A 27,600-nucleotide genomic window follows, 5' to 3' on the forward strand; every position below is an offset into this window, starting at 1 on the left:
GAAGATCACCAAGTTGTCTGCTTCTCCACAACCCTCAGAGGTGGTGAGAGAGCTATAGAGGCAGGGCTGGGGTATCAGAAGTCAATGGAACTGGGCTCGTAGGCCAAGCACAAACCTGGCACAAGCCCTACCACTGCAAAGGTCCAGGGACAGGATTGTGCTAAAGCTGAGGGCAGGAAAGATAATGGGCCAAAGGTGTGGGTGACTTCCTGGGGGGGCGAGCAAGTGCTGAGCCACTAGTGGGTCGTTCAGTGGCAGATGGCCTGGCTGTGGGAAGGAAGGAATGACAAGAGGAGTGAGTCTAAAGGGGGTGGGAGAGAAAAGGGGCACCCCCGGTTTAAGGGAGGTGAGGGTATGTAGGGGTCTCCTCCTGCAGGGATCAGGATCTCATATACCCTTAGCAGACCCCACCTGGTCCCTTCACTAGCTCCCCTTTTCTCCCCTTTGCTCCTGGAGCTCAGAGTCTAGGGGTTTTGCTGTGTCATGGAAAGGGGTGGGCTTGGGTATGACCCCACAAATCCAAGCCTACCACTACAGAGCATCTTGCCCCGCTGCATCAGGCAGTCATAGCCCTTCCTGTGGGGCTAATACAGGAGACGAGACTTGCCAGCTCCACTTTTGGGGAGAATCACAGGGTTCATGGGTTAGGGCTCTTGGGGTCCACCGTCTGAGTCTCCCACAGGCCCTGGGAGTTGGGCTGAAATTTGCCGCCAGCTCTATTTTAATAAAGACCATTCAAGTTCCCGAAAATTAATTTCCCCCTGGAAGACAATTACGTGTCAAATAATACACCCGCTGAGCCAATGATTAAGAAAAAAAGCCCAGGCGAGAAGGCTTGGCAAGGGCTGATTCTGGGATCCGGGCACCCCACGCAGAGCCTGGGGAGGAGCCTGCTGAGGCGGGCACTGGAGCTAATGTAGCCCCACCGAAGATCAGGCACAGAGCAGGGGGAAGCCACTGTCCTGTAATAAAAGGAAATTAATAGCAGCACCGAGGCCCCAATGGGAAATCTGTCTCCCACTGCAGCTGAGGGGTAAATAGGGAAGTGGTCATGGCTGTGGTGAGGCTGAACTGTGCTGTGACTTGAGTGTTCATAAGGAAATGGGCCCTGACGCTGACATTTGGACATTGGGGTCAGCCAATGGACTCCGAGGGGGGTTCTTAGAGGCACCCCCAACCCACCATTGTCAGTCATTTTCTCTCGTGCCCCTGTAGCATTGGCTTTGTAACCCTGGGTGCCACCAGGAAAGGGTTCACAGAGGGTGAGCAAGGCTGAGGGCATAAAGTAGCAAGGGGGACCAGTGGGGAACAGAACCTGTGTTCCAGTCCCCAGCTTGCCGTGGTAAGTGTTTCCCATGGGGCCATACTTGGGAAGTCAGCCTGTATGGGCCAACAGGGTGGGGACAGGACATGATCTTGACAGTGATGATTCGAGTCAAACCAGATACCACCTTCTTAGGAAAGAAGATTGGGGCAAGGGGCACACCAAGAAGGGATTACTTCTAAGGGTGCTTGAGAAACCAGATGGGGTGCTGGGGATTGAACCTGGGTTGGCCACATATAAGACAAGCATGCCTCCCACTGTGCTATCTCTTGGCCCAAGTGCTATCTTTACTTTTTTGCACTCTCTCTTGCTCTGGTGAGAAAGTCTTATTGGGACATAATAGATTCCCCCATATTTTTAGTGGGATACAGAAATATTTTAGGCAATAGTGACCAAAAGACAATGCTCCATCCAGGCCACTTGGGCCACTGCCAGAACTTAAAGACTTGGGGCAGGTTGGCACCAGCAAGAGGATACCTCACTGGATGCGTTCAGGCTTTGCTGAGGCCAAGAGAAGGGCAGCAGTGAAGGGAGAGCTTTGTTCACAGACCAGGGATGGGATGGCTCATGATTAGGGGAGGCTCACAGACAAGGGGGTATCATATTTACAATGGCAGGGTGTGTTTGTGTGTGTCTGATGATCTAATGACTTATGACTGGGAGGTCTAATGGCTCAAGACCAGGGGATCTGCTGGCTCATAAGCCAGGAAGTCTGTCTCAGGAGGCAGAGACTAGTGTGATAAATGGAGATTCTGAGAGCTCCCTGAGCTCACCATGGTACCGAGTTCACTTTGGTTCTCTCCAAACTTGCCATAGTGGCTATGCCCCACTTAGGGGCACTCAAACTCTGAGCCACAGGAAGTTCTTCTCTGTCAGAACTGCAGCTTCTCTGAGGAGCCATAGCTATGACAGGCCATAGCTGAATCTAGGTAAGGACATAATGGGCTTGAGTCCTTCCCTCATCCACCTAAAGAGAAGGTTCTCCTGGCAAAGTAGAGTCAACATCAAGCTATCATCCCTATGCTCCAAGTGACCATGTACACTCTGGAGACACTCAAGCTGGCAGGCTAGACAAGGGTGCATGTGGCCGAAACTTAAGAAAGAGTCTGAGGGCCGGGGACATGGCTCACATGAGAGAAACATGCCTGGCAAGTGCTTGCTCTGAGTTTTATCTATTCCAGACATTGCAGGGTCTCCAAGCATCTATGGGAGTGACCCCACACTCTTCAAGCATCACTGGGGGTGGCCCATGTTTCAAAAAAAAAAAAAGGCAAAAAAAGGAAGAAGATCCTATTAGTGACATCATGGTCAAGGTCACAGGGGACCACCCTGAGGAGGGTAGTTTTGGGGTACAACCCAGGAAGTGTCTGATTCTGATCCTGCCCCCACCCCCAGTCTCAGTGGCCCTGCTCCTTGCATTGGTTCCACCTTCTTATGCCTCAGGGACTCCAACACCCTCTGTTCAGCACCACGGCCAGCACCCTGACCCCCAGAATTCTCTCTGCTGGAGTTTCTCTGCTCAGGTCACACTCTTCTTTGGGGCCTGAAGGTCAGGGTAATGGACACCTTCCTCTTGAGCATGGCCAGTCCAGGTCAACTCAGATTCCCTGTCTGTTGAGAGCAGCAATCAGACTCTAGTGAGTTTTGTTTCTGCAGCCAATTTTTGAGACACCCAGCAGACAGGAAGTGATTTTTTTGTTTTGTTTTGTTTTTTTTGGGTCACCTGGCAGCTCTCAGGGGTTACTCCTGGCTCTACGCTCAGAAATCGCGCTTGGCAGGCACAGGGGGCCATATGGGATGCCGCGATTCGAACCACCGTCCTTCTGCATGAAAGGCAAATGCCTTACCTCCATGCTATCTGTCTGGCCCCAGGAAGTGATCTGAAGCCTAAGCTGGGCCCCATCTCTCTCAGATTGGGGCTAGAGTGGCTTCTCCTGCAATCAAAGAATGTCAGTGTTATTGGCACTGTGGGTCCTGCTGAGCCAAACATGCCCTGGTCACCGGTATGTCCAGCCCAGTGGCCTGTATGAGTGCTGGTTCTGACTTGAGGGGCTGAGACCATGGGAGAAAGGCCTGGAGTTCTGTCTCCACTCACATTAGTAAAGACAACTCAGATGTGGGGGTCAGAGAGCTCTGGTACTTCCCCTCCCATCCCACTGAGCTGGAATGTTTCAGGTGTGGAGGGGCTGCCATTTCTGAAAGAGTGAGAGAAGGTGCTGAAGGACCCCCACCCCCACCCCAACCCCACATACAGAGATATCTTGAGGTGATGGACATGCCTTGCACTTCCCATGTGGCACAAATCCCAGGATCTGGCTCTGGACACATTAGTTCATACACCCGTGCCCCTTCCTCGGAGGGTGTTGTCATGGAGACAGTGTCCCGCAGCAACCCCCAGCATTGATCTCTGTGGTCCTGGCTAGCTGGCTGAAACTTTTGCCAGGCCTGGCTCTGCCCTGGGGTCCAGGTGCCCTGCTTTGACCAGTTACATAACAGGCTGCCCAAGAGGACACACAGTACTGAGTGGCACGAGTTATACAAACTGGTTCAAGGTAATTAAGGACTCAGCGCACCCCACATCTCTCAGCATGACAAGCAGGAACAGATCACAAAGGCGGCCAGGCCCTCTCCAAGGGGATATGCCCTGCTCTAGGGGTGCTGATGGTCCAGCAGAGCCCCCCGCACTAGAGACCTAGTGAAAATGTCCCCAGTCCTCCATCCTTCCTTCCACATCTGCCCTCAGGACGGAAGGAAGAAATTTCTCAAGCACGAGGCAGCTCAGAGCCGCCACACACCAGCTGGCCTCTGCTTCCCTGACACGACTGACTCTTAAGCAGGCTAAGTCAGGGCTCGATCAGTAGATACTCCAGTAACTGGGTTGCTGATGTTTCTCTGCTCCTCGGGGGCGCAGGCCTGTCCGACTTTCTGTCTGACCAGGGAGCCTTGATTAGAACAGCCATCTGTGTGTCCTCTCCTGCCCTGGCTGCATGTCTGTGGCTTCAGGCCTGTTCCCAACACTGTTGCAGGGACAGCAGCGACCATCCTGACTGCATGGTAGCCCTGTTCTGTCCCCTGTACAGGCTCTGTCACCAGCAGACCCCGACCCTGCTCTAATTCCAGAAACTAAAGAGAGGAGGCCCATGGAGTGATTGGGTCTGGAATAACCATGAGACAGACAGATAAAGAAAATAATGTTGGCTAAACTCCAGCTTGTACTACACCCAAGGCCAATTTCTGACCATCACAAACTTCCCTTTAAAAACAGGAAATGCTACAACTTTAAGGAAAAAAATCTTCTGGGGCAAGAGAGATATAGTACAGTGGGTAGGGCACTTGCATTGCACACGGCAGACTTGGGTTTAATCTCTGGTATTAAATAAGGACCCCTGAGCACTGCTAGAAATAATCCCAGAGTAAATATCCATACACTGCTAGGTATGGCCCCAAAGCAAAGCAAAAAAAAAAAGAAAAAAGAAAGACAGAAAGAAAGAAAGAAAGAAACAAAGAAAGAAAGAAAGAAAGAAAGAAATACAGCAAGAAAGAAAGAAAGAAACAAAGCCAGAAAGAAAGGGGACTGGAGATATAGCATGGAGGTAAGGCGTTTGCCTTTCATGCAAGAGGTCATCGGTTCGAATCCCAGCGTCCCATATGGTCCCCCGTGCCTGCCAGGAGCAATTTCTGAGCATGGAGCCAGGAGTAACCCCTGAGCACTGCCGGGTGTGACCCAAAAACCACAAAAAAAAAAAAAAAAGAAAGAAAGAAAAGAAAGAAAAAGAAAGAAGGAAGGAAGAAGGAAAGAAGAAAAAGAAGGAAGAAGAGAAAGAAAGAAAGAAGAAAGAAGGAAGGAAGAAGGAAGGAAGAAAGAAAGGAAAGAAAGAAAGGAAGAGAAAGAAAGAAAAGAAAAGAAAGAAGAAGAAGAAAAAGAAAAAGAAAGAAAAGAAAGAAAGAAGAAAGAAAGGAAGAAAAAGGAAGAAAAGAAAGAAAGAAAGAAAGAGAAAAGAGAAAGAAAGAAAAAGAAAGAAAGAAAGAAAGAAAGAAATAGAAAGAAAGAAGAGAAAAATTTCTATGGAAACATTTTTTATGAATTTAGGATTAAGCATAATTTCTTTGTTTTTTTTTAAGCGTAATTTCTTATGCAAGAAACAGAAAGTTCACTCAGCATGATAAAGAGGTGGGATGCACAGAATAAAGAGAAGCAGGAGAAGGACAAGCAAGGAATTCAAGATGGTGGGGATCCCGCACCCAGAGCACAGTGGCTGAGAAGATTGTAGGGTTGGAGGTGAGGTCCAGAGGGTGGATGGGTAGTCAGTCATTTTTTATCCTCTGCAGCCTACAAAGTGCAGACATTACTAATGGACTGTAGAGTTCTACTCCTCTGAGCTCCACTCTTAAACAGGTTAGGACTCCATGCTGCCAGGTGTGATTAAATGAAGATGATTAATGAACAGATAAAAACTTGCCTTCTTGAGAGTTCATCAGACTCTGGCCTCAGAGTACTGAAACCATGGGCAGTCATAGGCAGTGCTCCTCAGGGAGAAGCCTGCTAGCTGGACAGATGGACATGATGCACAGGGTAACAAAATCTTGCAGTCCCGTTCTCTTCCATTGGAAGAAAATCAAGGAGCGGCAAAGAGCTGGTTCCAACAGGCACACTAGGGGGCTACTCTACACAGCAGCTCACCTGACCTTGTCCACAGATGTGGACCCCATTTCAGGAGAGGCCTGAAGCATGGGAGCAGCTCATGTTTGCAGGAAGAGGACAAGCTTGCCTTGGTGCAGAATATTCTCCAAGCACCAGGGCCCAGAGCCAGCAATTTGAGATGGATGGAACATGGAAGAGGTGCAGATTTGTGGAGAATTGCCCCTTGTGCTCTCAAAGGCGAGGAGATGAAACGGATGATCAAACAACAGTGAACACCAGCAAGACCTGAGCGGCCTCTTTGAGATGGTGAACAAAGCACTGAGTCTACTGACAAAAAGCACAAAGAGGCCAGACCTAGAGGAACATCCACAATGAGTGCAGAGAGGTCTCTGCTGATTTGTAGAAAAGCCAAGGCCGTGTGCCCTGCGACTGCTGCTCCCAAGGCCAGGTTGTTCTCCATCAAACGACATGTCCCCAGCCCATAGACCTCCTCCCATTGAGCTACATGGGGAGAACCAACCCGGTAACAATAGCCAACAAAAGGTGCTCACTTGACAGTAAAGCCAGGGCTTGTGGCTGTGAACATGCCAGCAGGAAGAGACACATTATCCCTCACTCCACATTCTCACTGCAGGGGGGCTCTGTCAAATTCCCTACATCACCCCAAAGAGCCTCTAAACCAGCCACCTGGAGACTCTCTGCACACCGACTTCAATCACTCCCTCTGGTTCTTTGGCATCTATGGAAAGAAGTCCAGTGGGTCTCTAGAACCAACCCAAGTGCACATGGGCGGTCTGGGCTCAGCATGGGAGCATCAGAGACTTGTACAGCAATCACGAGAAGCTTATTTGGGTGCAGATAGAAAAGTAGGGAGATTTGAAGATGAGAGGACTCTTGATAAGAGTCCTTAGGAAAGAGATGGAAGGATGGGCAAGACTCCATCATGGACCTCCCAGATGGGTTGCAGCTTCCTTTGTTTGGGGGGGGGGTCACACCCGGCAGCACTCAGGGGTTACTCCTGGCTCTATTCTCAGAAATCACTCCTGGCAGACTCACAGGATCATATGGGATGCCAGGATTCGAACCACCGTCCTTCTGCATACAAGGCAAATGCCCTACCTCCATGCTATCTCTCTGGCCCTGGGTTGCAGATTTCTATTGAAGCAAACCTAGATAGTCTCTCTCTCTCTCTCTCTCTCTCTCTCTCTCTCTCTCTCTCTCTCTCTCTCTCTCTCTCTCTCTCTCTTCCATGAAATTGAGTGTCCAGAGACCACAGTGAGGGAGACAGAAAAAGAAAGGGGTGGGGTGTGACCTGACCGCTGCCACTCAGCATGGTGATGTCTAATGTGCCCCCCCTGTGAGCTGAGACCTGTATCTCTGTCCTGCATCCCCTGTCCTTCATGGTCTTAAAGCCTTTGGTGTGTAGTGAAAGGACATACATACAGGAACTAGAGCAATAGTAAGTGGATGGAGTCCTTGCCTTGCTCACAGCTGACCAAGTTCAATCTCTAGCATCCCCAAATTCAGCCAAAAGTAATCCCTGGGGCTGTAGAAATAGTATAGCAGTAGGGCATTTGCCTTACATGTGGCTGACCCAGGATGGACCCGGTTTGATTTGATTTGGCGTCCCATATGGTCCTCAGAGCCTGCCAGGAGTGATTTCTGAGTGCAGAGCCAGGAGTAACCCTTGAGCACCACCAAATGTGGCCTAAAAATCAATCAATCAATTAATAAAATAAATAAATAAATAAATAAACTGCTTGGAAAAAAAGTGATCCCTGAGCATAAAGCCAGGAATAACCTCTGAGAATTACTGGGTGTGGCCAAAACCTTAAATCATAATTTAAAAATTAAATAAATTTGTATAGGCTATGCCTTCAGTTGGGGTTCAAGAACTGACAAAAAGTGAAGATAGGTCAGCAACTGGTTCATGATAAGTATCAGAAGAAGACAAGGGGGGCCTGGAGAGATAGCACAGCGGCGTTTGCCTTGCAAGCAGCCGATCCAGGACCAAAGGTGATTGGTTCGAATCCCGGTGTCCCATATGGTCCCCTGTGCCTGCCAGGAGCTATTTCTGAGCAGACAGCCAGGAGTAACCCCTGAGCGCCGCCGGGTGTGGCCCAAAAACCAAAAAAAAAGAAGAAGACAAGGAGTGACTTCACAATTGTCACACAGTGCCTTGCTTCTTGCCAATCCGAGGGCCTAGAAATAATAGCTATGACCCTCTTCCCACCCTTCCTGCTGTCGGAGGCAGCCCAGGTCCCATCTGGTTTGAGAAGTATCACTGTGTAGCTAGTACACATCCACACAAACATGAGCATAAATGCACACACAACACACACTTGTACACACATGCACTCACACACGCACACACACTTGTCACCTTTGGTGACACGCATTCCTCCTTGGCCAAAAGATGTGCTTCTGGTTGGTAAGTTGGGTTTTAGGGAAAAGAGGCCTGTTTTAATATACAAAGGCTGTCTTGCTCTTTTGGATTGAGAGGAAGGGGAAATGCTCACAGCAAAATGGATTAATTGTGACTAATTGCTTTCACTGGCACGTCTGAGTGCCAATTAAGACCACATTTGTAACGGAGTCCACCTTCTCCAGAAGCTGCTCCCACATTCCCCAAACAAGCTGTATTCAGGCTCCCTGCCACCCCGCTCTAGGGTTGGAGCTGCTGGTGGGTTGGCACGTTCAGAAATGCTCATGCCAGGCACCATTTCTGAATATAGTCAGGGGAGAGGGAACTGCAATATTGGGTTGAGAAATGAAACTAGTTATCTGGCTTTGGCCAAATCCAACACTGGTCAGTTTGAAGTGGGTCCAGAAGAATAAGGTGGAAACTGGTTAAAAACTCATATTTAGGGGCAGGAGCGGTGGCACAAGCGGTAAGGTGTCTGCCTTGCCTGCACTAGCCTAGGACGGACCACAGTTTGATCCCCTGGCATCCCATATGGTTCCCCCAGCCAGGAGCGATTTCTGAGCACATAGCCAGGAGTAACCTCTGAGTGTCACTGGGTGTGGCCCAAAACAAACAAACAAACAACAACAACAAAACCCCTCATATTTAGGGGTTGGACTAATAGTACAGCAGGTAGAACACTTGCCTTGCATATAGCCTGTTGTGTATGTAAATATTTTGGGGGATTACTATGTTACTCACCCTAAACTGATTGGTGATCGTGCCCTACCCTAGGGTGTGACCTGGCATTCTGCCCCCACCCTAGGGTAGTACCTGATTCTGCTTCCACCATTGGGTAGTACCTAATTCTGGGGGATAAAAACAAGGGTCTGTGGAAGGCCAGGGCTTTTTGGCTGGAACTGAAGCTGAGTCTTGGTGGGATGGAGGATGAGGCCTTTTTCTTCCATAGCCAACCAGGGTTTGATCAGCACCCCATGTGGTCCTCCTGCCAGGAGTGATCTCTGAGTGCAGAGCCAAGAGTAAACCCTGAGCACCTCTGGGTGTGGTCCCTTCCCAAAACGTTAGAATCCAGAAATATTATACAGCATGCAGCTGGTCCTTATTCTACCCCTGGCATCACAATTACCCAAATACCATCAGGGGTCACTTCCAAGCGCAGATCTAGGAGGATCCCCTAAGTTCTGCTGAGCATGGTAGTCCTGAAAACACCCCTAAAAATTCAGATTCCTGAGCCCCATTCTGGACTTACTAGGCCAGAGGAATTTGGGGCCAGAGAATCCAGTCCCCATAATCTCTCATCTGATTCAGCTTGTTCTGGGTGGGGTACCCCATCTTTGTCCTAGAAGCCATGGTAAGCCAGAGAAAATAATTAGGACTTCCTTGGAGCTGAAAAAAGTGGGATTTCAGGGCCAGAGAGATATTGTACAATAGATTGGATGCTTGCCTTGCATGTGGCCAACCCAGGTTCATTCCCCATCATCCCATATGGTCCCTAGTATGAGCCAAAGGTAAGCCTTGAGCACTGCCAGTGGAGCCCCAAAGCAAAAAGTGTGGGGTTTCTAGTATTTTTCTGATAGATTGGGGGGTGGTTATGCAGAATAGTGGGAGGACCTTTAAACTACCCTGGCAGAGAGAGAAAGAGACGTTTGAAACGAACTCGTCTCTTAGGGATGGGATCAGCAGTCTTGCTGGGTCTTTCAATGCAGCTTTTCATTCCTCTCAAACTCCAAACTCTGCAAACCTCTTTTCATCCCACAGAACCCACCCCCCCCCCCCCGTACCCCCTTGAATAAATCCTCGGAAGATCCTAGGCTGGAGCCTCCCTCACGAATGAATGGCAGATTCCTCCCGGAACAAGGAGGCAAGTCCTGCATTTGCAAAATGGGGCCCGGGATGAGTCATTTCATTTGTGGGAAATGAAAACATCTGATCTTGCAAATGTTTCGCCTCAGGGAAAAGGAACGCAGTAGAATTCGCAAACAGGCTGCTTCTCGCAAAACAGTTTCCCCTGCTGCTCTTTGAGGCAGTAACAGCCAGCTCAGGAGCTCAGGCCTCTTTGAGCCCACATAACCCACTTCTCTCCAGCAAGGACTGAAGTTGGGGGCAAGGTGTAGATGACCCTAGGAGCTCCAAAGTTTTGAGTCAAGGGTATGCTAGTCCTAGGGGCCCATCCATCTGGCTTGGCTGTCCAAGTCATAGGCCAGACATAGGCCCTCTATCCAAGTAGCCCCTCAGCCTACTCTTGCTGATGAGCGTGGCATAGAAGGGAGAATAGGGAGTTTCCTGTGAGCCCTTGTTCCTTCTTCACTGGATGTTCAGAGGCATATGGTCTGAACCGATTGCAACATATCTGGGCAGGTAGATAGATACTCAGGCTCTTAGATTCCCAGAATGAAGTCATTCACACCACAGAGCCTGATGGGAATCGGACAAGTGCATCAACTCAAAAACAGAATAGCACAAAGAGGTAAGCTGCAACTGGGGGAGAAGCATTCTCAACATGTCCCCTATGATTTTCAGAAATGCAGCGGCATAGCTTGGGGTTGGGTGGGCAGAGAATCTGGACACGAATGGGGTAAGATGCACAGACTGCACTATGAAACGGGTGGGGGGGGGGGTGGGGGGGGTGGGGGTGGGGGGGCAGATAGGAGTTTGGGAAATCTCTCTAGTTTTAGTTCCAGGGGCAAGAGCAGAACACTGGAATATGGGGCTGGAGAGATAGCACAGCAGTAGGGCATTTGCCTTGCATGCGACTGACTTGGGAGGGACTTGGGTCATTTCCCAGCATTCCATATGGTCCCCCAGCCTGCCAGGGGCGATTACTTTTTTTTTTTTTTGGTTTTTCGGGCCACACTCATTTGATGCTCAGGGGTTACTCCTGGCTAAGCACTCAGAAATTTCCCCTGGCTTGGGGGGACCATATGGGACGCTGGGGGATCGAACCGTGGTCGCAATCTTTCCTTGGCTAGCGCTTGCAAGGCAGACACCTTACCTCTAGTGCCACCTCACTGGCCCCCAGGGGCGATTTCTGAGTGCAGAGCCAGGAGTAACCCCTCAGCACTGCTGGGTGTGGCCCCAAAACCAATCAATTAATCAATAAAGATAATAAAAAAAAAGAACACTGCAGTGCACAGCTCTAGCAGAAGGGCTGTGGGATATGAGAGGGATCTCACAGTCAGCAGGAGCTCAGGCAGCTCTGGTGGGTCTGTGGGCAGAGAGAAAAGCCCCTGCAAGAGACATGGGGGGACGGGCCTGTAGTGACCAGATGTCAAGGCTCTATGTGGGCTATGATCCTTGTGTACCTGGGCAGAAGATCTGCCTTGAAGTCTGAAACCCATGTGGTGACTCCTAGGAAAACCCTAACTCAGTAGCAGAGAGACCAACTAGGTCAGACGACATTTTTGGCTGATTCCTGGGTCTGGGGACAGCGGACCCCTAGAAAGGATTGGGGCACCTGGGAAAAAGTTCAATCTGGGACCAGAGGATGATGGTTGCATGCAATGACCTGGGTTCAATTCCAGGCACTTCAGATGATCCCCTAAGCCCTGCCAGGAGTGATCCCTTAGCTCAGGAGTAAGGCCTGAGGATTGATTGCCCAATGTGGCCCAAAACAAAAAAGAAAAGGAAAAAAAAAAAGGAAAAAATGCTAAGAAAATATTTGCCTTACTTGCCATCCCTGCTAGCAGTGGGTCTGGAGGCTCAATGTCCTCTCTGCTTCCTACCTCACCCCACTGGTCCTCCATATCTTTGGGGGTTCAACTTAAGCCCTAAAACCTAAGAAATGAACCTCTGAAAGATGAAGGCCTAGGCTTCTCCCAGTCCCCCAGCCCTTGGTCAGTCAGTTCCCCCAGTCAAGTTGCCCTTGGTGTCCACCCCAACTACAAGGACCATATGCATGGGAGGGTGAGTGGGATTCCACACAGTGGAGACACTGAGGCCAAGACCTGAAAATCCATTTCCCCTAAACACCTCAAAGACTTGCCCCATACTGCCTGGTCTAGGGGTACCTGAGTGAGCAGTTTCTATCAACATGAACCCCTTCATATGAAGCAGCCAGAAATGGAAGCCTCCTCAGAACATGACTCTCACATGACCACCCCCAGGAATATAAACACCCTCAGGAACATGAACCCCATGGGAAGGTTGTACTAGAACTCCATAACCTGTGGTCCCAGGGCCCTTCTTCTGAACCCCATTCTGCAGACAGAGCATGGCCAGTGACAGCAGGAAGGAGGACTTAGTGTGGCACCCTTGGACCAGAGTTCAAGCACGTGGTTTCCTGGAGCCCCCCCACCCCTCACCCCACACCTGCGTGGACACATGACACTTACCTGAGGCTCCGGGAAGTTCCCCCATCGGCCCTGCAACGAGAGAGGACAAGCTCAGAACACTTCTGCCATGAGAGCCTCTGACAGGGGTTCCGCCATCACAAACCCCCCTCTTGCCTCTGTGGACCCCTGGATCCTGCCATTATTTCATGGCTGCCTTCTTCTGACCTGGAACCTGACCCCCAAAATCTACACCTCCTGAATGAGGGCTGGTTTTCCACCTCCTGTCTCCTTGACGCTTACTGTTTACCCAGGACTAGAGAGCAGATAAGGGGAGGGAGTACCCCAGGGGGGGAGCACCTACAGGAACGGGGCACCCCTGAAGAGATTGGGATCATCCCACATAAGGAGAACACCCCAGAGGTGATGAGCACCCCCAAGGAGGACCCATAGGGACCAAGCAGGTGGGTGAAGAGTGCATCATGAGAGCAGAGCTGCCTCCCCCCCCCCCCACCCCTACTTGGTATTCTGGTGTGCTTCTCCCGGCCAGCACGCTTCAAGCACCCAGAAATCAATTACGCTACTTCTCAAAGGAGACAGGCCTGAATGTCAGGAAACCGGACAATTAGATGGTATCACGCACACTTGAACTTCGATGAGACCAGGAATTACACAGCGTCATGGCCAGCGAGGTCTCTCTGCAGAAGGAGCTGCGGGCTCCGGCCCCCACACAGCTGGCCACAAAGCCGAAATGGGGCTTTCTGGGGCTACGGGACCAAAGGGCTTGGAGCAATCACACATGGGAATCTAATCCCCGGATGACCCCATTAGATTTCATTGCCAGACAGCTTGAGAAATAAAAGCACACTTAACCCAGAGCCAGTCGGCTTTTCTTTTGGGTAAATTGCCTTTTCAAAAAATCTGCCTGCAAATGGTGGGGGCCCCCCCATGGGCACTGAGATTCAGGCATCTCCCCCAGAACCAACCGTGCAGCTCCTGGCACATTCCATGCCTGCCATCCACACCCCCACACATATACACTCCCATCTGAATGACAGACGTTATTGGGATGTCTTTCAAACTAATTGAGGGCTGTGCGCAGGGCAGCATCTCTGAGCTGCCACCTAGCATCAGAAACACCAGCAGTGCAGGCAGTCTGGAAGGTTCCAGTTCTCCACGGCTCACGAGGCAGCTACCCCATGCCTGCCCCAACCATGAATCACTTCCAGTTTCATGGTGGGAACAAGACTGGAAAAGGGCTCCTGACACATTGAGAGGGGACCTTCCCATTTCTGTCCCCTGCTATGTGAGACATGTGGGGTGATCAATTGCTTATCAGTGGCAGAACCAAGTATTGAGGAGGGACAGATGACTGAGATAGGGCTATGTGTCTTAGGCAGCCAGTGCCAGGGGTCCTGGAACCTCCATGCCCACTAGCTCCTGTCACTCAGCCAGCTCGGGAGATACAAGGCCAGAAACGGACAACAAAATGGACTTCAGAGACCACACAGGAACTTGTTGACCTATGAAAAATAGGTCACCAATTTCTCAAGATAATCATGATCTATTTCTCATAAATATTTGGTTCTATCCACCGTTCAAACCCTTGCAATATTCAGGGAAGCCTCTTCAGCTATGATTTGGTCTCTTGCTTTCCGTTCCAGAAACTTCTTTTCAGAGCCACAAAAGGGATAGGAGGCTTGTTATTCATAGCACAGCCCTTCCACCCCATTAACATGGGTCCGTGTTAACAAGGTGACTTCCAGAAGGACCTGAAGACTGGGTGGTCACCGGGGCCACTGAGCACAAATGGGGGGCAGAGGTTGGATCAATCACCAACCACTAATGAGCAGTGATGCTTCTGAACCCCCACAGGGTGGGGCCTCTGAGCGCTTGCAAGCGGAAGGCGAATCTTGTTGGTGATAAACGGGTCACGGAGGGCAGAAAGCCTGCGGCAAAGCCCCAAGCTCAAGCTAATGAGAAGTAGCAGCAGAACCGACTTCTCAGCCCAGTGCCCCCTTGTGAAATAGTCACCAGGCCCACAGTCGAGTGGGGGTTTAAGTTTGGGGGTTCAGAGAAAGAGTGGTGGGGTCCTTGGTCCAGGTAGGAGATGCTGTCTGTATCCTCACTTCCCATAGCCTCATCCCCTCTGCCTTGGTATGACCAGCCAGACACTCAGATTTCTTTTTGTGTGCATTTGGGGACCACCTGGGCAGTGCTTGGTGGTCATTCCTGGTGATGTTCTGGAGACCATGCAGTTTGCTGGAGAGCAAACTGGGCCTTCTATAAACAAGGCAATGTCCTCAGCCCATTAAGTCGTCCTTTTGCCCCTCAGCTCCCTTCTGTTGGTGCTCTTGGGATCCCTAGGCAATTCATATGGTTATTCAGTTGCTCAAAACCAATTTCTCACACAGCCGTGGTCATTCTCCACGGCTCACAATACCTTGACAAGAGTTCAGAACTTAGTTTTATTTTCAGGCTATACTCAGCAGTGTTCAGGATTTGCCCCATGTCTCCATCCCTCCTGGTGAGACTTAGGGGACTATAAGAGATGTGGGGGATTGAACCAGGACTCCACAGGCAAGGCAAGCACTTGATCTGTTGTACTAGCACTTCAGCCCCTCAGGACTTAAGTATCAGAAGCGATGGAGGTTCCTTACTGCAGCAAACTTTGGGAAAACACCTGAGAATGGGGGCCAGTTGCCAGGGAAACCGACTGCTGAAAGGAGGTGGAATGGCCCCCGTACTCCAATTTCCTGGAAGGTAAGAGGAGTTTCAGGAGTTCAATTCTGGGAGGGGGGCAGTCACATTTCTGTAATGGAACCTTCAGAGGAATAAAAATAGAAAGACAAACTTAAACTGAACCCCATGAACGATGGATTTCTGAGAGCTTCAGGATGGGCAAAAAGAAAAAGAAAAATGTGTGTGTGTGTGTGTGTGTGTGTGTGTGTGTGTGTGTGTGTGTGTGTGTGTGTGTGTGTGTGAATGAGAAAACCAGTAAGTTGTGATCTGAGTCCACCAGATCACCAAAGATCAGGTTCCAAGCAGGAGGACACAGCATGGCCACAGGAGCTGAAGGGCTTGATGGTGATGCCATTACACCAATTAGGAATTGTGGGGGGTTGGGGATGACACCCCTTTTAGAACAATGAACTGCAGCCTGCCTTAGAGGCCTCTGCATTTCTGGTCTAAAAATCTGCCCTGAATTTTGGTCAGTGACCTCGTTTCTATACACAACAGATTCCCTCCCTTTACTCCATCTCTGGTTAGTTGGGCTCCAAAATTACTTTGTCCAATGGGGGGGGGGGGCTCTGGGAATGCTCCCGAGGGGGAGACCCTCCTGAGGGTTGGGGAGCATCTAAAGAGCAGAGAAGAAGGTGCTCTCTGTGTCAGTGGGACAGATTTGAGGTTTTTTTTTTTTAGAAATGTGGGAGCTAGTGTGTGGGGGTTTCTCTCAGTATAGGGGTACAAATACTGCACCCCGAATCTTCTCTCTGGTAGACCATCCTTCCACAGTTTGGAGTAGTGAGGCAATGGCCAGAATCTGTAGGGGGACCTGGGGAGCCCCAGAAGGACCCGTCTGTGGAGACACCCAGAGATGGGATTAATGGACAGTATAGCAGTTCTGACTTCCCATGTTTCTTTGGCTTTGATCCCCGGAAAGTTGCCCTCACACATTGAGTTCGGAGGTGATGTTTCTAGTCTCTAGAGCGTTTGAGGAGGACTGGTACAAACGCGTGTTTGAAGGTTTGATAGAACTCACTTGGGAAGTTTTCTGGCACTGGGCACATGTTTTGCTACTGATGTCACCACTCGGGTCCTCTCATTCTGGATCCAGCCACAGACTTTTCTCCCTGAGTACCCCGAATATTTCTACCTTTAGCTTTCACAATGGGGTTCAATATGCTTTACTCCCCACCATTTCAGACTCACATTCCTCTCTAGGTCTCCATATTTATTGAAGCCTGCCGGGAAGGTGACACTTTTGCTTCCTTTTGTCTCGCTTTGAAGGCCTTCTTTTTTTTATTAATAATTTTTATTGTGACCAAAGTGTATTACAAATCTTTCACAGTAATATTTTAGGTACATAGCAGCATTGAACCTAGGGCATTCCCACCACCAGTATTGTCCTCCCTCTAACCCCTTTCCCAGCATGCATCCCATATCTTCTTCATTTGCCTCTGCCCCCACCCCTGCTAGTATAATTGGTCCTCCCCTGTGTCTAGCTTGTTGTAGAATGGGTATCAATTCTGTTGTCATTGGTGTTTAAGACTGATCATGTTCTTTTCATTTCTACTCAATGTTCATACAACTGTTTGGTCTTGGTACCATCCATTTTTCCCCCCCTCAATTCATGAGGCAGAACAAGATGATTCAAGTTATGCGGTTCTTTTTTGAAAGGAAAGAAAAATAAAACAAACAAACAAAAACAAAACAAAACAAAAACAACAACAACAACAAAAGCTGGCACCAACTCCCCCAATACGTGTCTCTGGGACATGCCTAATCTCTTCACTTATTTTTAAAGGACAGATGTGTTGGGTACATTGTTGGCAGGTTTCTCTCCCAGAAAAGTGATTTCTTTGACCACATTCTCCCTTTCCCTCCTGAGCTCAGTTTCTGCTGGAAAAACCTGCTCACAGTCTGGTAGGTGATGGACAGCTTGTCCTATCTTTGGACAAGATAATGTGGATGCTATTGTTGCAACGCCTCTAATTTCCACCTAGCTTACATCTTCTTGCTGTGTGAATCTTCCCAGGCTGGGGTTCTCAGCCAATCTTCATCAGCTTCCTGCCGCTGCATACTTCCTTCTTGATCTCCCATTACACTGTGATTTTCCTACGGTTGCCCATCCCAGAGGCTTCCTGTATTTTTATTCATTCTTTTCTCTGTTCCTCTGACCAGGGGATGTAAACTAATCTGTCCCTCAATTCACACTTTCTCCTACTTGATCACATTGGCTATGGAAGCCCTCATGGGTTCTTTTCATTCATCACTGTGGCCCAGTCTCTGCTTGTTCCATTGTCTCCTGCATGGCCTGGCAGCTCACTTCACATCTTTAACAGGATTTTTCTGCATTCCTGGTAGGCAATGTAAAGAGGTCCGTTTCTTTTAGTTACAAGGGCTTTATTTTGCTTCCTTGGAAATAATCACGTTTCCCTGATTCCTTATGCCCTGTGGAGCCTGGGCTGGTGTCTAACACTGCAGCTGCTTCGTTCAGAGGCTATGGACCTCCTTTGGGAGTGAAAGCAGCGATAAACACTGATTCTCAAAGCCAACTGCCGAGATGAGAGACCTGGAGACAGTCTGTGCAACTGGGTCCCAGGAGGATTTCTTCAGGGTCTTGTTTTCACGCTCTCCTGCCTACTGTCTGCTCCTGGATCTGGGCACATAGGCCAGTAGCCCCACAGATTAGCCTGAGTTTATATCACTCTGCTTGTCTTGGGCTCTGTCCTCTTTTAATTCTCAATTCCAAGGCAAGGTGGCCCTTGATGTGCCGATGTTGGTTCTTAGGGGATCTGAGTTGAGCTTTCCATTGAGTATAGGCTCTTTAACAGCCAGGAGTACACCACTACTTGAGGTGTCTGGTATGGGCATCTGTGACTATTTCCTGCCATCATCTACCTTGTCATATCACCCAACACTGCCTTTCCTCCCCTTTTTCATTTCATGTGAAACTTCTTCCCTATGGTTAAGGGAAGTTAACCCTCTATAGTCTCAGAAGGTAAGCACAGATCCACTGCAGGAAGGAGCACTGGGGTAGAGGGGGCGGGAATTGGGAAAGACCCCAAGTCTCCAAACAAAACCAGCCCAAAGGTAGGACGGAACCATTGGAGGCACAGAATACCTTTGAGCTGTCGATTTTCTGGCCCAGAACAGAGCTGAAGCCCCATGAGAGGAAACGCTCCACCGCCGGAACAAAGGCCAGGCTGAGACTATCAAAGAAAACCGAGAACAGTTCCAGGCTCTCTCCCTTGGCAACAGCCTAGCAACAGACTTGAGAAGAAGGGCAGTTTGAGGAAACGGTATGAATGACTTCATCTTGCAGACACAAAGGTGCATATTCCCCCAATGTGGGGTCACCCATCTCAGTGCCTGAGATATGTCATTTCTTTCTATTATGGTGCATCACCTCACTTCTAGGGGAGGTGGGGTGAGGATCATTGACATCTCTGCTTGGGATATGCACATGGCTTCCTCCACTCTGGAGAAGCCGTGTTCTCTCTTGCGTGCATAACTCTTTTTTTTTTCTCTTCTATTTTCACATAAACTTATCTTCCTTATTCGTCCTCCTTCCTGAATTTTTTTTTTTTTTGCGAGGACGGGCGACGGACTAATTGGACAGAGGCAGCACTGATTTTTCCTCTCCTGCAAGGAGCAAATTCCTGGCTCCAAACCAGGGCCACAACTCCCCCAAGAAATCCTAGTGTGGTGGGATTAATTCCCATACTGTGACAAGTGCAGTAGGACTCAAGAGCAGTGAGACAGTTGCTTCCTGGATCTGGGAAGATACAAGGTCTATGTCATAAAGCAGACCTTCAAAGCAGGCATTATCATTCTGAGAGGATCCCTTTCCACCACCTCCCCCAGGCACTTCTCCAGTGACCAAGGTGAGCAAAGAGGAAGGAGGAGACTCGTCTCAGTTTTCTTACTACCATTCTCCTCCCTCCTTTACACAAGTCACCTGCAGCAGAGCCAAAAGTAGGCTCATCAATGAATGTCTGCTGCTGTTTCAATAAGTGGTTCAAGCACCAAAAATGACTAGGACCCCACAAATCTATGCCAGAACATGGGCCAGAACCATCTGCAAATGAGCATATATTTTGCTTCAGGAGGCTCCGACATATACACAGTGTACTGTTCTGAAAGTGAGGTCTATATGGAGATGAGAGTAAATTGACTCGTGAATATAAATCAAGTCCCTGGATCAAGCTGGACCTAATGCTGACACAATCTGAACAGGGTGGACTATGATGGAACTGGCACCAAAGCCCTAGAAGCATCAGGCACAGATGCTGGTAGTCTGTTTACACTGGATAAACCAAGGAGGGGAAACCTGGCCGGAACCCTCCGAAGCCCATGTATGATGAATACAAGCCTGTGATACAGACACATTTAAGAATACACACATGGGCACCCAGGAACACAGGTGTATATACCCACACATGTGGTATATGCCCACACACATGCGTGTGGGTAGCATGGTTCTGACAATAGACAGATCACAGTTGTGGGGGTGTGTGTGCAGCCAAAAGGCAGTGGATCGGAGCTTCTACCGCATTATAGACATCTTTGTATGATACGCAATTAACTCTGAGACAAGAATAAAAATAAGAGACCCATCAGGCAGCTATTAAGGAGCTTAATGGGTGTGTGAGTCAAAACAGCCTTTAAATATGGTACAGCGGCATGTTTGGATTCTTTAAAAAGCCCAGAGCCTCTCGCGCCTCCCTGGGGGAAAGAGTTCTCTCTCTGGCCCTCTCCATGGCACAGTCTTCGAGTTGGTCTCTGGGGACCCTAGGGGAGAGGGCTTGGGGGTCAAGAAGGGGCAGTAGCGGCAGAGAGGAAGATTTTCATACTATACATCTGGGTGGGTTTCTTGCGGGGAGCAGCAGAAGCTAAAGCAGCAGACCCCCCCCCCACCTGTATAAGACCCCAGTTAGGCCTTGCACAGAATTCTAGGACTGTTTTCTTCCTAAACACTGACCCAGGCGATCCTAGAGTTATCCCTTTAGGGATCACAGGACAGAGGTCAGCCCTGGTCCCCCTCAATCCCCCACCTGGGAAGGAGGGTCCTGTACAGAGGGCCACAAACATGGTCCAGGCTGAGATTCTCTCTGGGCCTCATTTGCAGTCTCTTCTCTGTTACCAATGATTTAGAGGCTTGTTATGCAAACGCCGTCTGGAGACCCACTCTGGAACCGCTTACTTGCCGCTTTTCAGGGTTTCTTCGTCTTTAAAAATAAACTGGATCCTCCTCTTTATCTTTGACAGCTGGGGTGGGGGGCAGTCGGCAGAAAGGAGGTAGGCTGGTGAGCTCGCTCCATTCATGCCGGCTCATGACGCAGCCTCACTCGCCCATGCAGAGCCTCGCCAGCAGCCCCCACAGAACTATCCAGAAACCCAGCAGAGGGCACTCAGGGAGTCACTTTGCCAGAGTCCCAAGAGCAGCACCCCCAAATCCTAGAGTCTTGGAGACTCCCAGCTCAGTCCTGACTTAGTCTCCACTCACATGTTCCTTTGGGCAGTTGGATGAATAGAGAGTCCAGCTCCAAAACTGGACAGAATTCCACGGGCAAGGGGCCGGCGAGGTGGCGCTAGAGGTAAGGTGTCTGCCTTGCAAGCGCTAACCAAGGAAAGATTGCGACCACGGTTCGATCCCCCAGTGTCCCATATGGTCCCCCCAAGCCAGGGGCAATTTCTGAGCACTTAGCCAGGAGTAACCCCTGAGCATCAAACGGATGTGGCCCGAAAAAACAAAAAACAAACAAACACAAACAAACAAAAGAATTCCACAGGCAAGCACATGCATTACATGCAGGAGTCCAGGTTTAATCTCATGTACCACACAGTCATGTGACCACTGCTAGGAATAACCCACCCATACTGAGCATAGAGCCAGGAATAGTCCCTGAGCTCTGACTGGAGCAAATTCTGAGCACTGAGCCAGAATAGGCTCTGAGAACAGCTGAGCATGGTTCCCCTTCACCACTGCCCCCCTAAAAGAGAAACAAAACAAATTTAAAAAAAAGGGAGCCAGAGAGATGTGCACATCTGACCCAAATTCTACCCCTTACTCTAACTTCAATTCCTGGTCCCCTGAGCCCCATCAGGAGTGATCCTTGAGCCAGAGCCAAGAGTAAGCCCTGAACTTTGTCAGGTGTTACCCAAAACAAACAGACAACACATAGAGAGTTTGAAGGGGTCACCTAATGCTGACAGGTCTGGGATGCGCCAAGAATTAGGATTCACCTGACTTTCCTTTCCATTCTGGATCAATCTACCAGCTTGAAACAAAAAATATTACCCTCTCCTAGGGGGCAGCTGGTTGGGGTGTAATCCAAGCATGTCAAACAGGTGTGTGAGGAAAAAGAGAGTCCTGGTTTTGAGCCCCATGTTTTCACCCTTTGGCCAGCCTGGGGTGCATGTGTCCTCATAGATGATTGCCAACAGCTCATCCTGTGTGCTCTGTTCTTTACCCTGAAAGTTGCTCTTCATAAGCAGCCAGACAATGGTGACCAGTATAGACAGAGTCCCCCTCTTCTGCTCTGAAACCTCCATGGCCACCAGGAGGTAGAGCTGGGGTGCCCTATTTTCTGCCACCATTTCTTGCCCACTGCACCATCCAAAGTCTCTCCTGTCCTTTTATACCCAAGACCCTTTGCTCTTGCTAGTTCTCTCAGAACATTCCAGATATCCACACGGCTCCCTCACCACCTCAAGCCTTTCTTCAAATGTCACTTCAGCAAATGGCCATTGCTGACTGCCCTCTCCCCGATCTCTGATCCCTGCCAGACACTCCAGCATCCAGGAGTGATGAAGTGCTTTTCTCTGAGAATATCTGTGACCATGATCACATGTGCCCTGGTGGTGGTTCTATAGCCACAGCCACAGTGCGTGGGATGCTCCTTCTCTTTAAGAGATGTGTGTGGGCAGCAGGGACACAGAGAGACACGACAGTCTGTCCAGCTTTCTGAACCTTTCTTCCTGGGAAACTTGCTGTGCAGGGTAGGGAGGATGGAAACAGTCTCCATGCAGCTATGTCACCCTAGACTCTAAGCCAGTGAAACATTCTGGAAAGCTACGCTCCTAATACAGAAACAGAAGCATGCATGGTGCCTACCCAATACTCTCATCCCATGAGGGCCTCTATTTCCACCCTTGCTGAAGTCTGGTCCCAGAAACTTGCTCTTAACAAGCTGAGACCCTGTAAAGAAGGTAGCAGTGATGGAAAATGGTACCAGATATAGCTTTTAGGTTCTCGATTAGACACAACCACAAACAAGCACCAGTACTGGATGAGACATTTCTTTTTTTTTTTTCTTTTTTTGGTTTTTGGGTCATACCTGGCAGCGCTCAGGGGTTACTCCTGGCTCTATGCTCAGAAATCGCACCTGGAAGGCACAGGGGACCATATGAGATGCCGGGATTTGAACCACCGTCCTTCTGCATGAAAGGCAAAAACACTACCTTCAAGCTATCTCTCTGGCCCTGGATGAGACATTTCTGACCCAACAAAAAACACATAGTTTTATCTCAGACTGAGGCAAAAGTCATGGAATGAGATGGCGGTGGCACATTCACAGTGGGCATATTTAAAGAAACACTAAATGGCACATGATATAGGGTAGACTATAAGGTTTTGTGAATAATTGCCCAATAAATCTTGAGAAACTCAATAAAGCGGAACCAACAAAGGGATCCTTAGAGGGAACTACCAAGAAGGGGGTTGGCCAGAGGTCCACCAGGAGGGTGGACTGACCGAGCCCTGAGCACTGCAGTGGCAGTAAACAAAACAGAGTGGCCACTGGGGTCTATTAGCAGAGTGGAAGCCAGTGTGTCCCATGCAATGCAGAATGACCCAGGCAGGGCTGGCAGGTCCTGGAAGAAGTGTGAGTCCAGTAGTGTTAGCTCTACCTTACCCCACAGGGCTGGGACCTGAACAGTTTCTTCTCTGGGGAAGACATTAACCCTGTCTCACTAGGCCAGCTAGAGCTTCCTGGGGTGCCTCTGGTTTTCAAGAGGGCCCCTTGATCAGCCAGCACAGCCTTTCCTGGACAGCTGGATAGTGGTCAGTAAGGATAGACAACTATGAGAGACAGGTCATTGATTGAATATTGTCGCTCCCTTGATAATTTGGGGTTCACTGGTTGCACTGAGGCAGCTCTGTAGACACCCTTACAAGGTGAGGTCTTGTGTCGCTGGGAATACACACTGAAGGCCAGAGGTAGCTGAGTTCCCCAAGGCTATCTGAGATTGGGATGGTCTCATGAGGATTCATCCATGTCTTCCTCCAGTACCAAATTGGATGCCAAAGATTGTGATATGCTGAGATGGGGGATGAGGCCAAGTTCATGGTTGGTCCAGGAACTCAGGGAACAGGCCTCAATGGTCATCATAAAGGACAAAAGAGATAGTCCAGGGATTAAGATGCTGGAATTGCATGCAGTCGATCCCAATTCTATCCCTATAATTGCACGTGGTCCCTTAAACACTGCCAGCAGTAACCCCTGAGCACAGAACTGAGAGTAATAACTGAGTACCACTGGGTGTGCTCCTCAGAGAGGGGGAAAAGACCATTAGCAAATGAATCATGCACAGCCAAAACATTTCAAAGTCGGGCAAGCTAAGAAAAGCAGAGAGTACACAGGAGGACCCCCTGAAACTGGCTAATGGAAGCTAAGAATATGTAATACAGAATCTCTGGGGCAGAAGATGGTAAAGCTACAGAACTTTACAAGAAAAAAACATCTAATCCCATCAAAAAATGGGGAGAAGAAATGAACAGACACTTTGACAAAGAAGAAATACAAATGGCCAAAAGACACATGAAAAAGTGCTCCACATCACTAATCATCAGGGAGATGCAAATCAAAACAATGATGAGATACCACCTCACACCACAGAGAATGGCACACATCACAAAGAATGAGAATAAACAGTGTTGGCGGGGATGTGGAGAGAAAGGAACTCTTATCCACTGCTGGTGGGAATGCCGTCTAGTTCAACCTTTATGAAAAGCAATATGGAGATTCCTCCAAAAACTGGAAATCGAGCTCCCATACGATCCAGCTATACCACTCCTAGGAATATACTCTAGGAACACAAAAATACAATACAAAAACCCCTTCCTTACACCTATATTCATTGCAGCACTATTTACCATAGCAAGACTCTGGAAACAACCAAGATGCCCTTCAACAGACGAATGGCTAAAGAAACTGTGGTACATATACACAATGGAATATTATGCAGCTGTCAGGAGAGATGAAGTCATGAAATTTTCCTATACATGGATGTACACGGAATCTATTATGCTGAGTGAAATAAGTCAGAGAGAGAGAGAGAGAGAGAGAGAGAGAAATGCAGAATGGTCTCACTCATCTATGGGTTTTAAGAAAAATGAAAGACATTCTTGCAATAATAATTTTCAGACACAAAAGAGAAAAGAGCTGGAAGTTCCAGCTCACCTCAGGAAGCTCACCACAAAGAGTTATGAGTTTAGTTAGAGAAATAACTACATTTTGAACTGTCCTAATAATGAGAATGTATGAGGGAAATTGAGAGCCTGTTTAGAGTACAGGCGGGGGTCGGGTGAGGAGGAGGGAAACTTGGGACATTGGTGATGGGAATGTTGCACTGGTGATGGGTGGTGTTATTTACATGACTGAAACCCAAACACAATCATGTATGTAATCAAGGTGTTTAAATAAATAAAAAAAAAGATGGTAAAGCTAATGGGATGAGACGTTTACACATGGGGCTGAGCAGATGTCTCCCAGTCCAGGTGTATATGAGGTGCCTGCAGGCTGGAAAGAACAGTTGGTCTCTATCCACACAAGGAGACATACTAGTCACCAGTCATTGGGGCTACATACACACATGTTGATATTGAGAGACCAATGATGCTCAACATTATGAGAGAAAGCCTGAAAACTTCAAGTATGTCTTGGGGGAGAGGGGGCATGGCGTGAAAGGGACCCCCAACCACATGGAGAGGGAGATTGCTGTGAAAATTTGTAATTTGGAAGCATCTCTCTCTCTACTCCTAGGAACAGGCATGGCAATAGCAGCACTGTGCAGTCAGGCCGACACAGCCAGTGGTCTCTGCAGGAGAGAAGAAGAAAGGGCTCAGAGCACCGAGCAGTGGCCAATGGCACAGACCAGCTGTGGGAAGAAATCACTATGTACCTAACTCAGCAGCCTCAGGTGGAATGAAGAAAGTTCTGGAAAAGGACATCAGTGAAATGCTTTTCACAAAACAAAGCTAAGCCAAAGCTTCTGGCCTCTGTTTAAGGTGTAGAGTGCTGCACAGAGTGCAATTCTCACCCCTAAAAGAACAACAGCGACACGTCAGAAGAAATGTGTGGTCACAACTTTTCCTACTACTTTTCAAGGAACTCAGGTTGCTGGAAACTGAGACAGACTATGCAGGATAAGGGAACAAGCAAGCACGCAAGTACTGTTTCACACAAACTGCTTGGAAAAGCAGTGACATTGAGGGTTTTCAGAAGCATAAGGACATTAACCAAAACACAGCTCCGAGAAACTCAAGACAACACCAGAAAGACTGAACTCAAGATAAAACAAAAACAAAAACAAAAATAAAAACAAAAAAACAAACCAAGAACCCCCCAAACCAAACACTAACCTAGCACATCATGTTCAAAGTGGTTGGTGGTGAAGACAAAGTAAGATAGCTAAAGCAGCCAGAGCAGAGAGCCTCGTTAGCTAGAGAGAAGTTCCACTTTAAATATGCCAATGTTTAAATCAATGATAGTCCTCATGACTGACAATTGAATAGCCCAAGTACTGGACAGCCCATTCTGTATACATGTTCCACTTTATGACAGTCATGCAGCATGGCATCACCTGATAACTCACTTCTCAGAACTCAAGTCATTTGTTACACAACCTATGATTCTGTGAAAATAAGAATTCCATATTTCTCAACACAGTGTTGAGAAATGGAATGACGAATGACTTCGGAGGGTCAAAAGAAACCTTTCATGGGCCAGGGAGATAGTCCAAAGGGGTAAAAGAACATGGTTGGCAGGCAATAGACCCTGAGTTTCATCCCCAATTTTTCAGACTTCCAAGTCAGGTCTTTCCAGGTATGGGCCTTAGTTCAGAGCTCAGAACCAAGCCAAGGATTGCCAAGAGTAGCCCCAGGGACCTGAACACTACTGGAGAGGTCATGGTGCCATTTCTTTTTGAAAAACAACTTTCCAACACAGAATTTTATACCCAGAGAAATATTGCCACAGAGTATCATCACACAATGATCAAGGTGGTGACTATTCCAGAAGACATACAATCCTCAATGTGTATCCACTTAACCGATCTCCAAAACTCCTAGAATCCAAGGATAGAGATTTCTCAGACTTTGGTCATTCTGTCTTGGGACTGACAAGATGCGTAGGAAGAAAATGATCAATGATAGAGAATGTGGACACTATCTGTTGGTGTGACAATTGAGATTCATAGAGTGCTCCAACCTTCCCAGGATATGCTTCATCCCTGCTCCCAATATCCACCCAAAGACTCATAGATGAGGGCCTCTGCTTCTTTGGGTGACTGGAAAGAGCACTGAGCAGAGACTCAAGCCCTCAAGGAGTCTCTAGTAACCAGGAGATAGACTTGCAGACAAATCTTTAGGGATGACCTGGCTGGTGAAGAGGGCACAGAAGACCCAATAGGGTAAGGCCATACACCCAGCAATGAGCACAGCATCAAGCACAGTGACAGGCCTCAGCAGAGATATCTGATGAGTGAAATGGTTTTACTCTGTTGCTAAAGCTCAAATCTAGGGTCACAAGTGTGTATCCTAGCAATGAGTGTCACGGAGAGGTTTCAAATAACAATCTCAACTATCAGACGTGGCAAGGCTTGCTTCCTGTTGACCAGGCCAGTTACACTCCCTTAGTCAAGGCCTCTTTACCAGACTGGCATGTAGGGATAGTGACCTTTCCAAGTAAAACTACTCAGACACCACTCTCACACCAGCCAGGCTTTGTTTCTTGAAAATTTCTGAGGCACTAAATGGAGCCTGCTCCCAGAAAATGCTCAACCAATACATTGTTGAGACTAAAGTCTGGAGTTCTATGTTGCCATCAGGGTTTATTTGAAAGTTCTCAGGCCTCCAGTGCTCCTATCTAACGCCTTGTTTGGGGGAGCAGCTGCATGGCATACTGCAGGGTAACAGTAAGTCTCGCAGGAC

The 27,600-nt window shown here is 48.7% G+C and overlaps 1 protein-coding gene across 2 annotated transcripts in view; it reads right to left on the reverse strand.

The window, feature by feature from the left end:
* Window positions 1-27,600, reverse strand: part of IQSEC1 (IQ motif and Sec7 domain ArfGEF 1) — a 274,955-nt gene that overhangs the window by 181,360 nt on the left and 65,995 nt on the right. For both annotated transcript variants that reach the window (XM_049766490.1, XM_049766493.1), the window contains exon 2: window positions 12,723-12,752. In XM_049766490.1, the coding sequence (XP_049622447.1) occupies window positions 12,723-12,752 (30 nt within the window). The remainder of the gene's footprint in view (window positions 1-12,722; window positions 12,753-27,600) is intronic.

Source organism: Suncus etruscus, chromosome 20 (genome assembly GCF_024139225.1).
Source record: "Suncus etruscus isolate mSunEtr1 chromosome 20, mSunEtr1.pri.cur, whole genome shotgun sequence".
Taxonomy (NCBI): Eukaryota; Metazoa; Chordata; class Mammalia; order Eulipotyphla; family Soricidae; genus Suncus; species Suncus etruscus.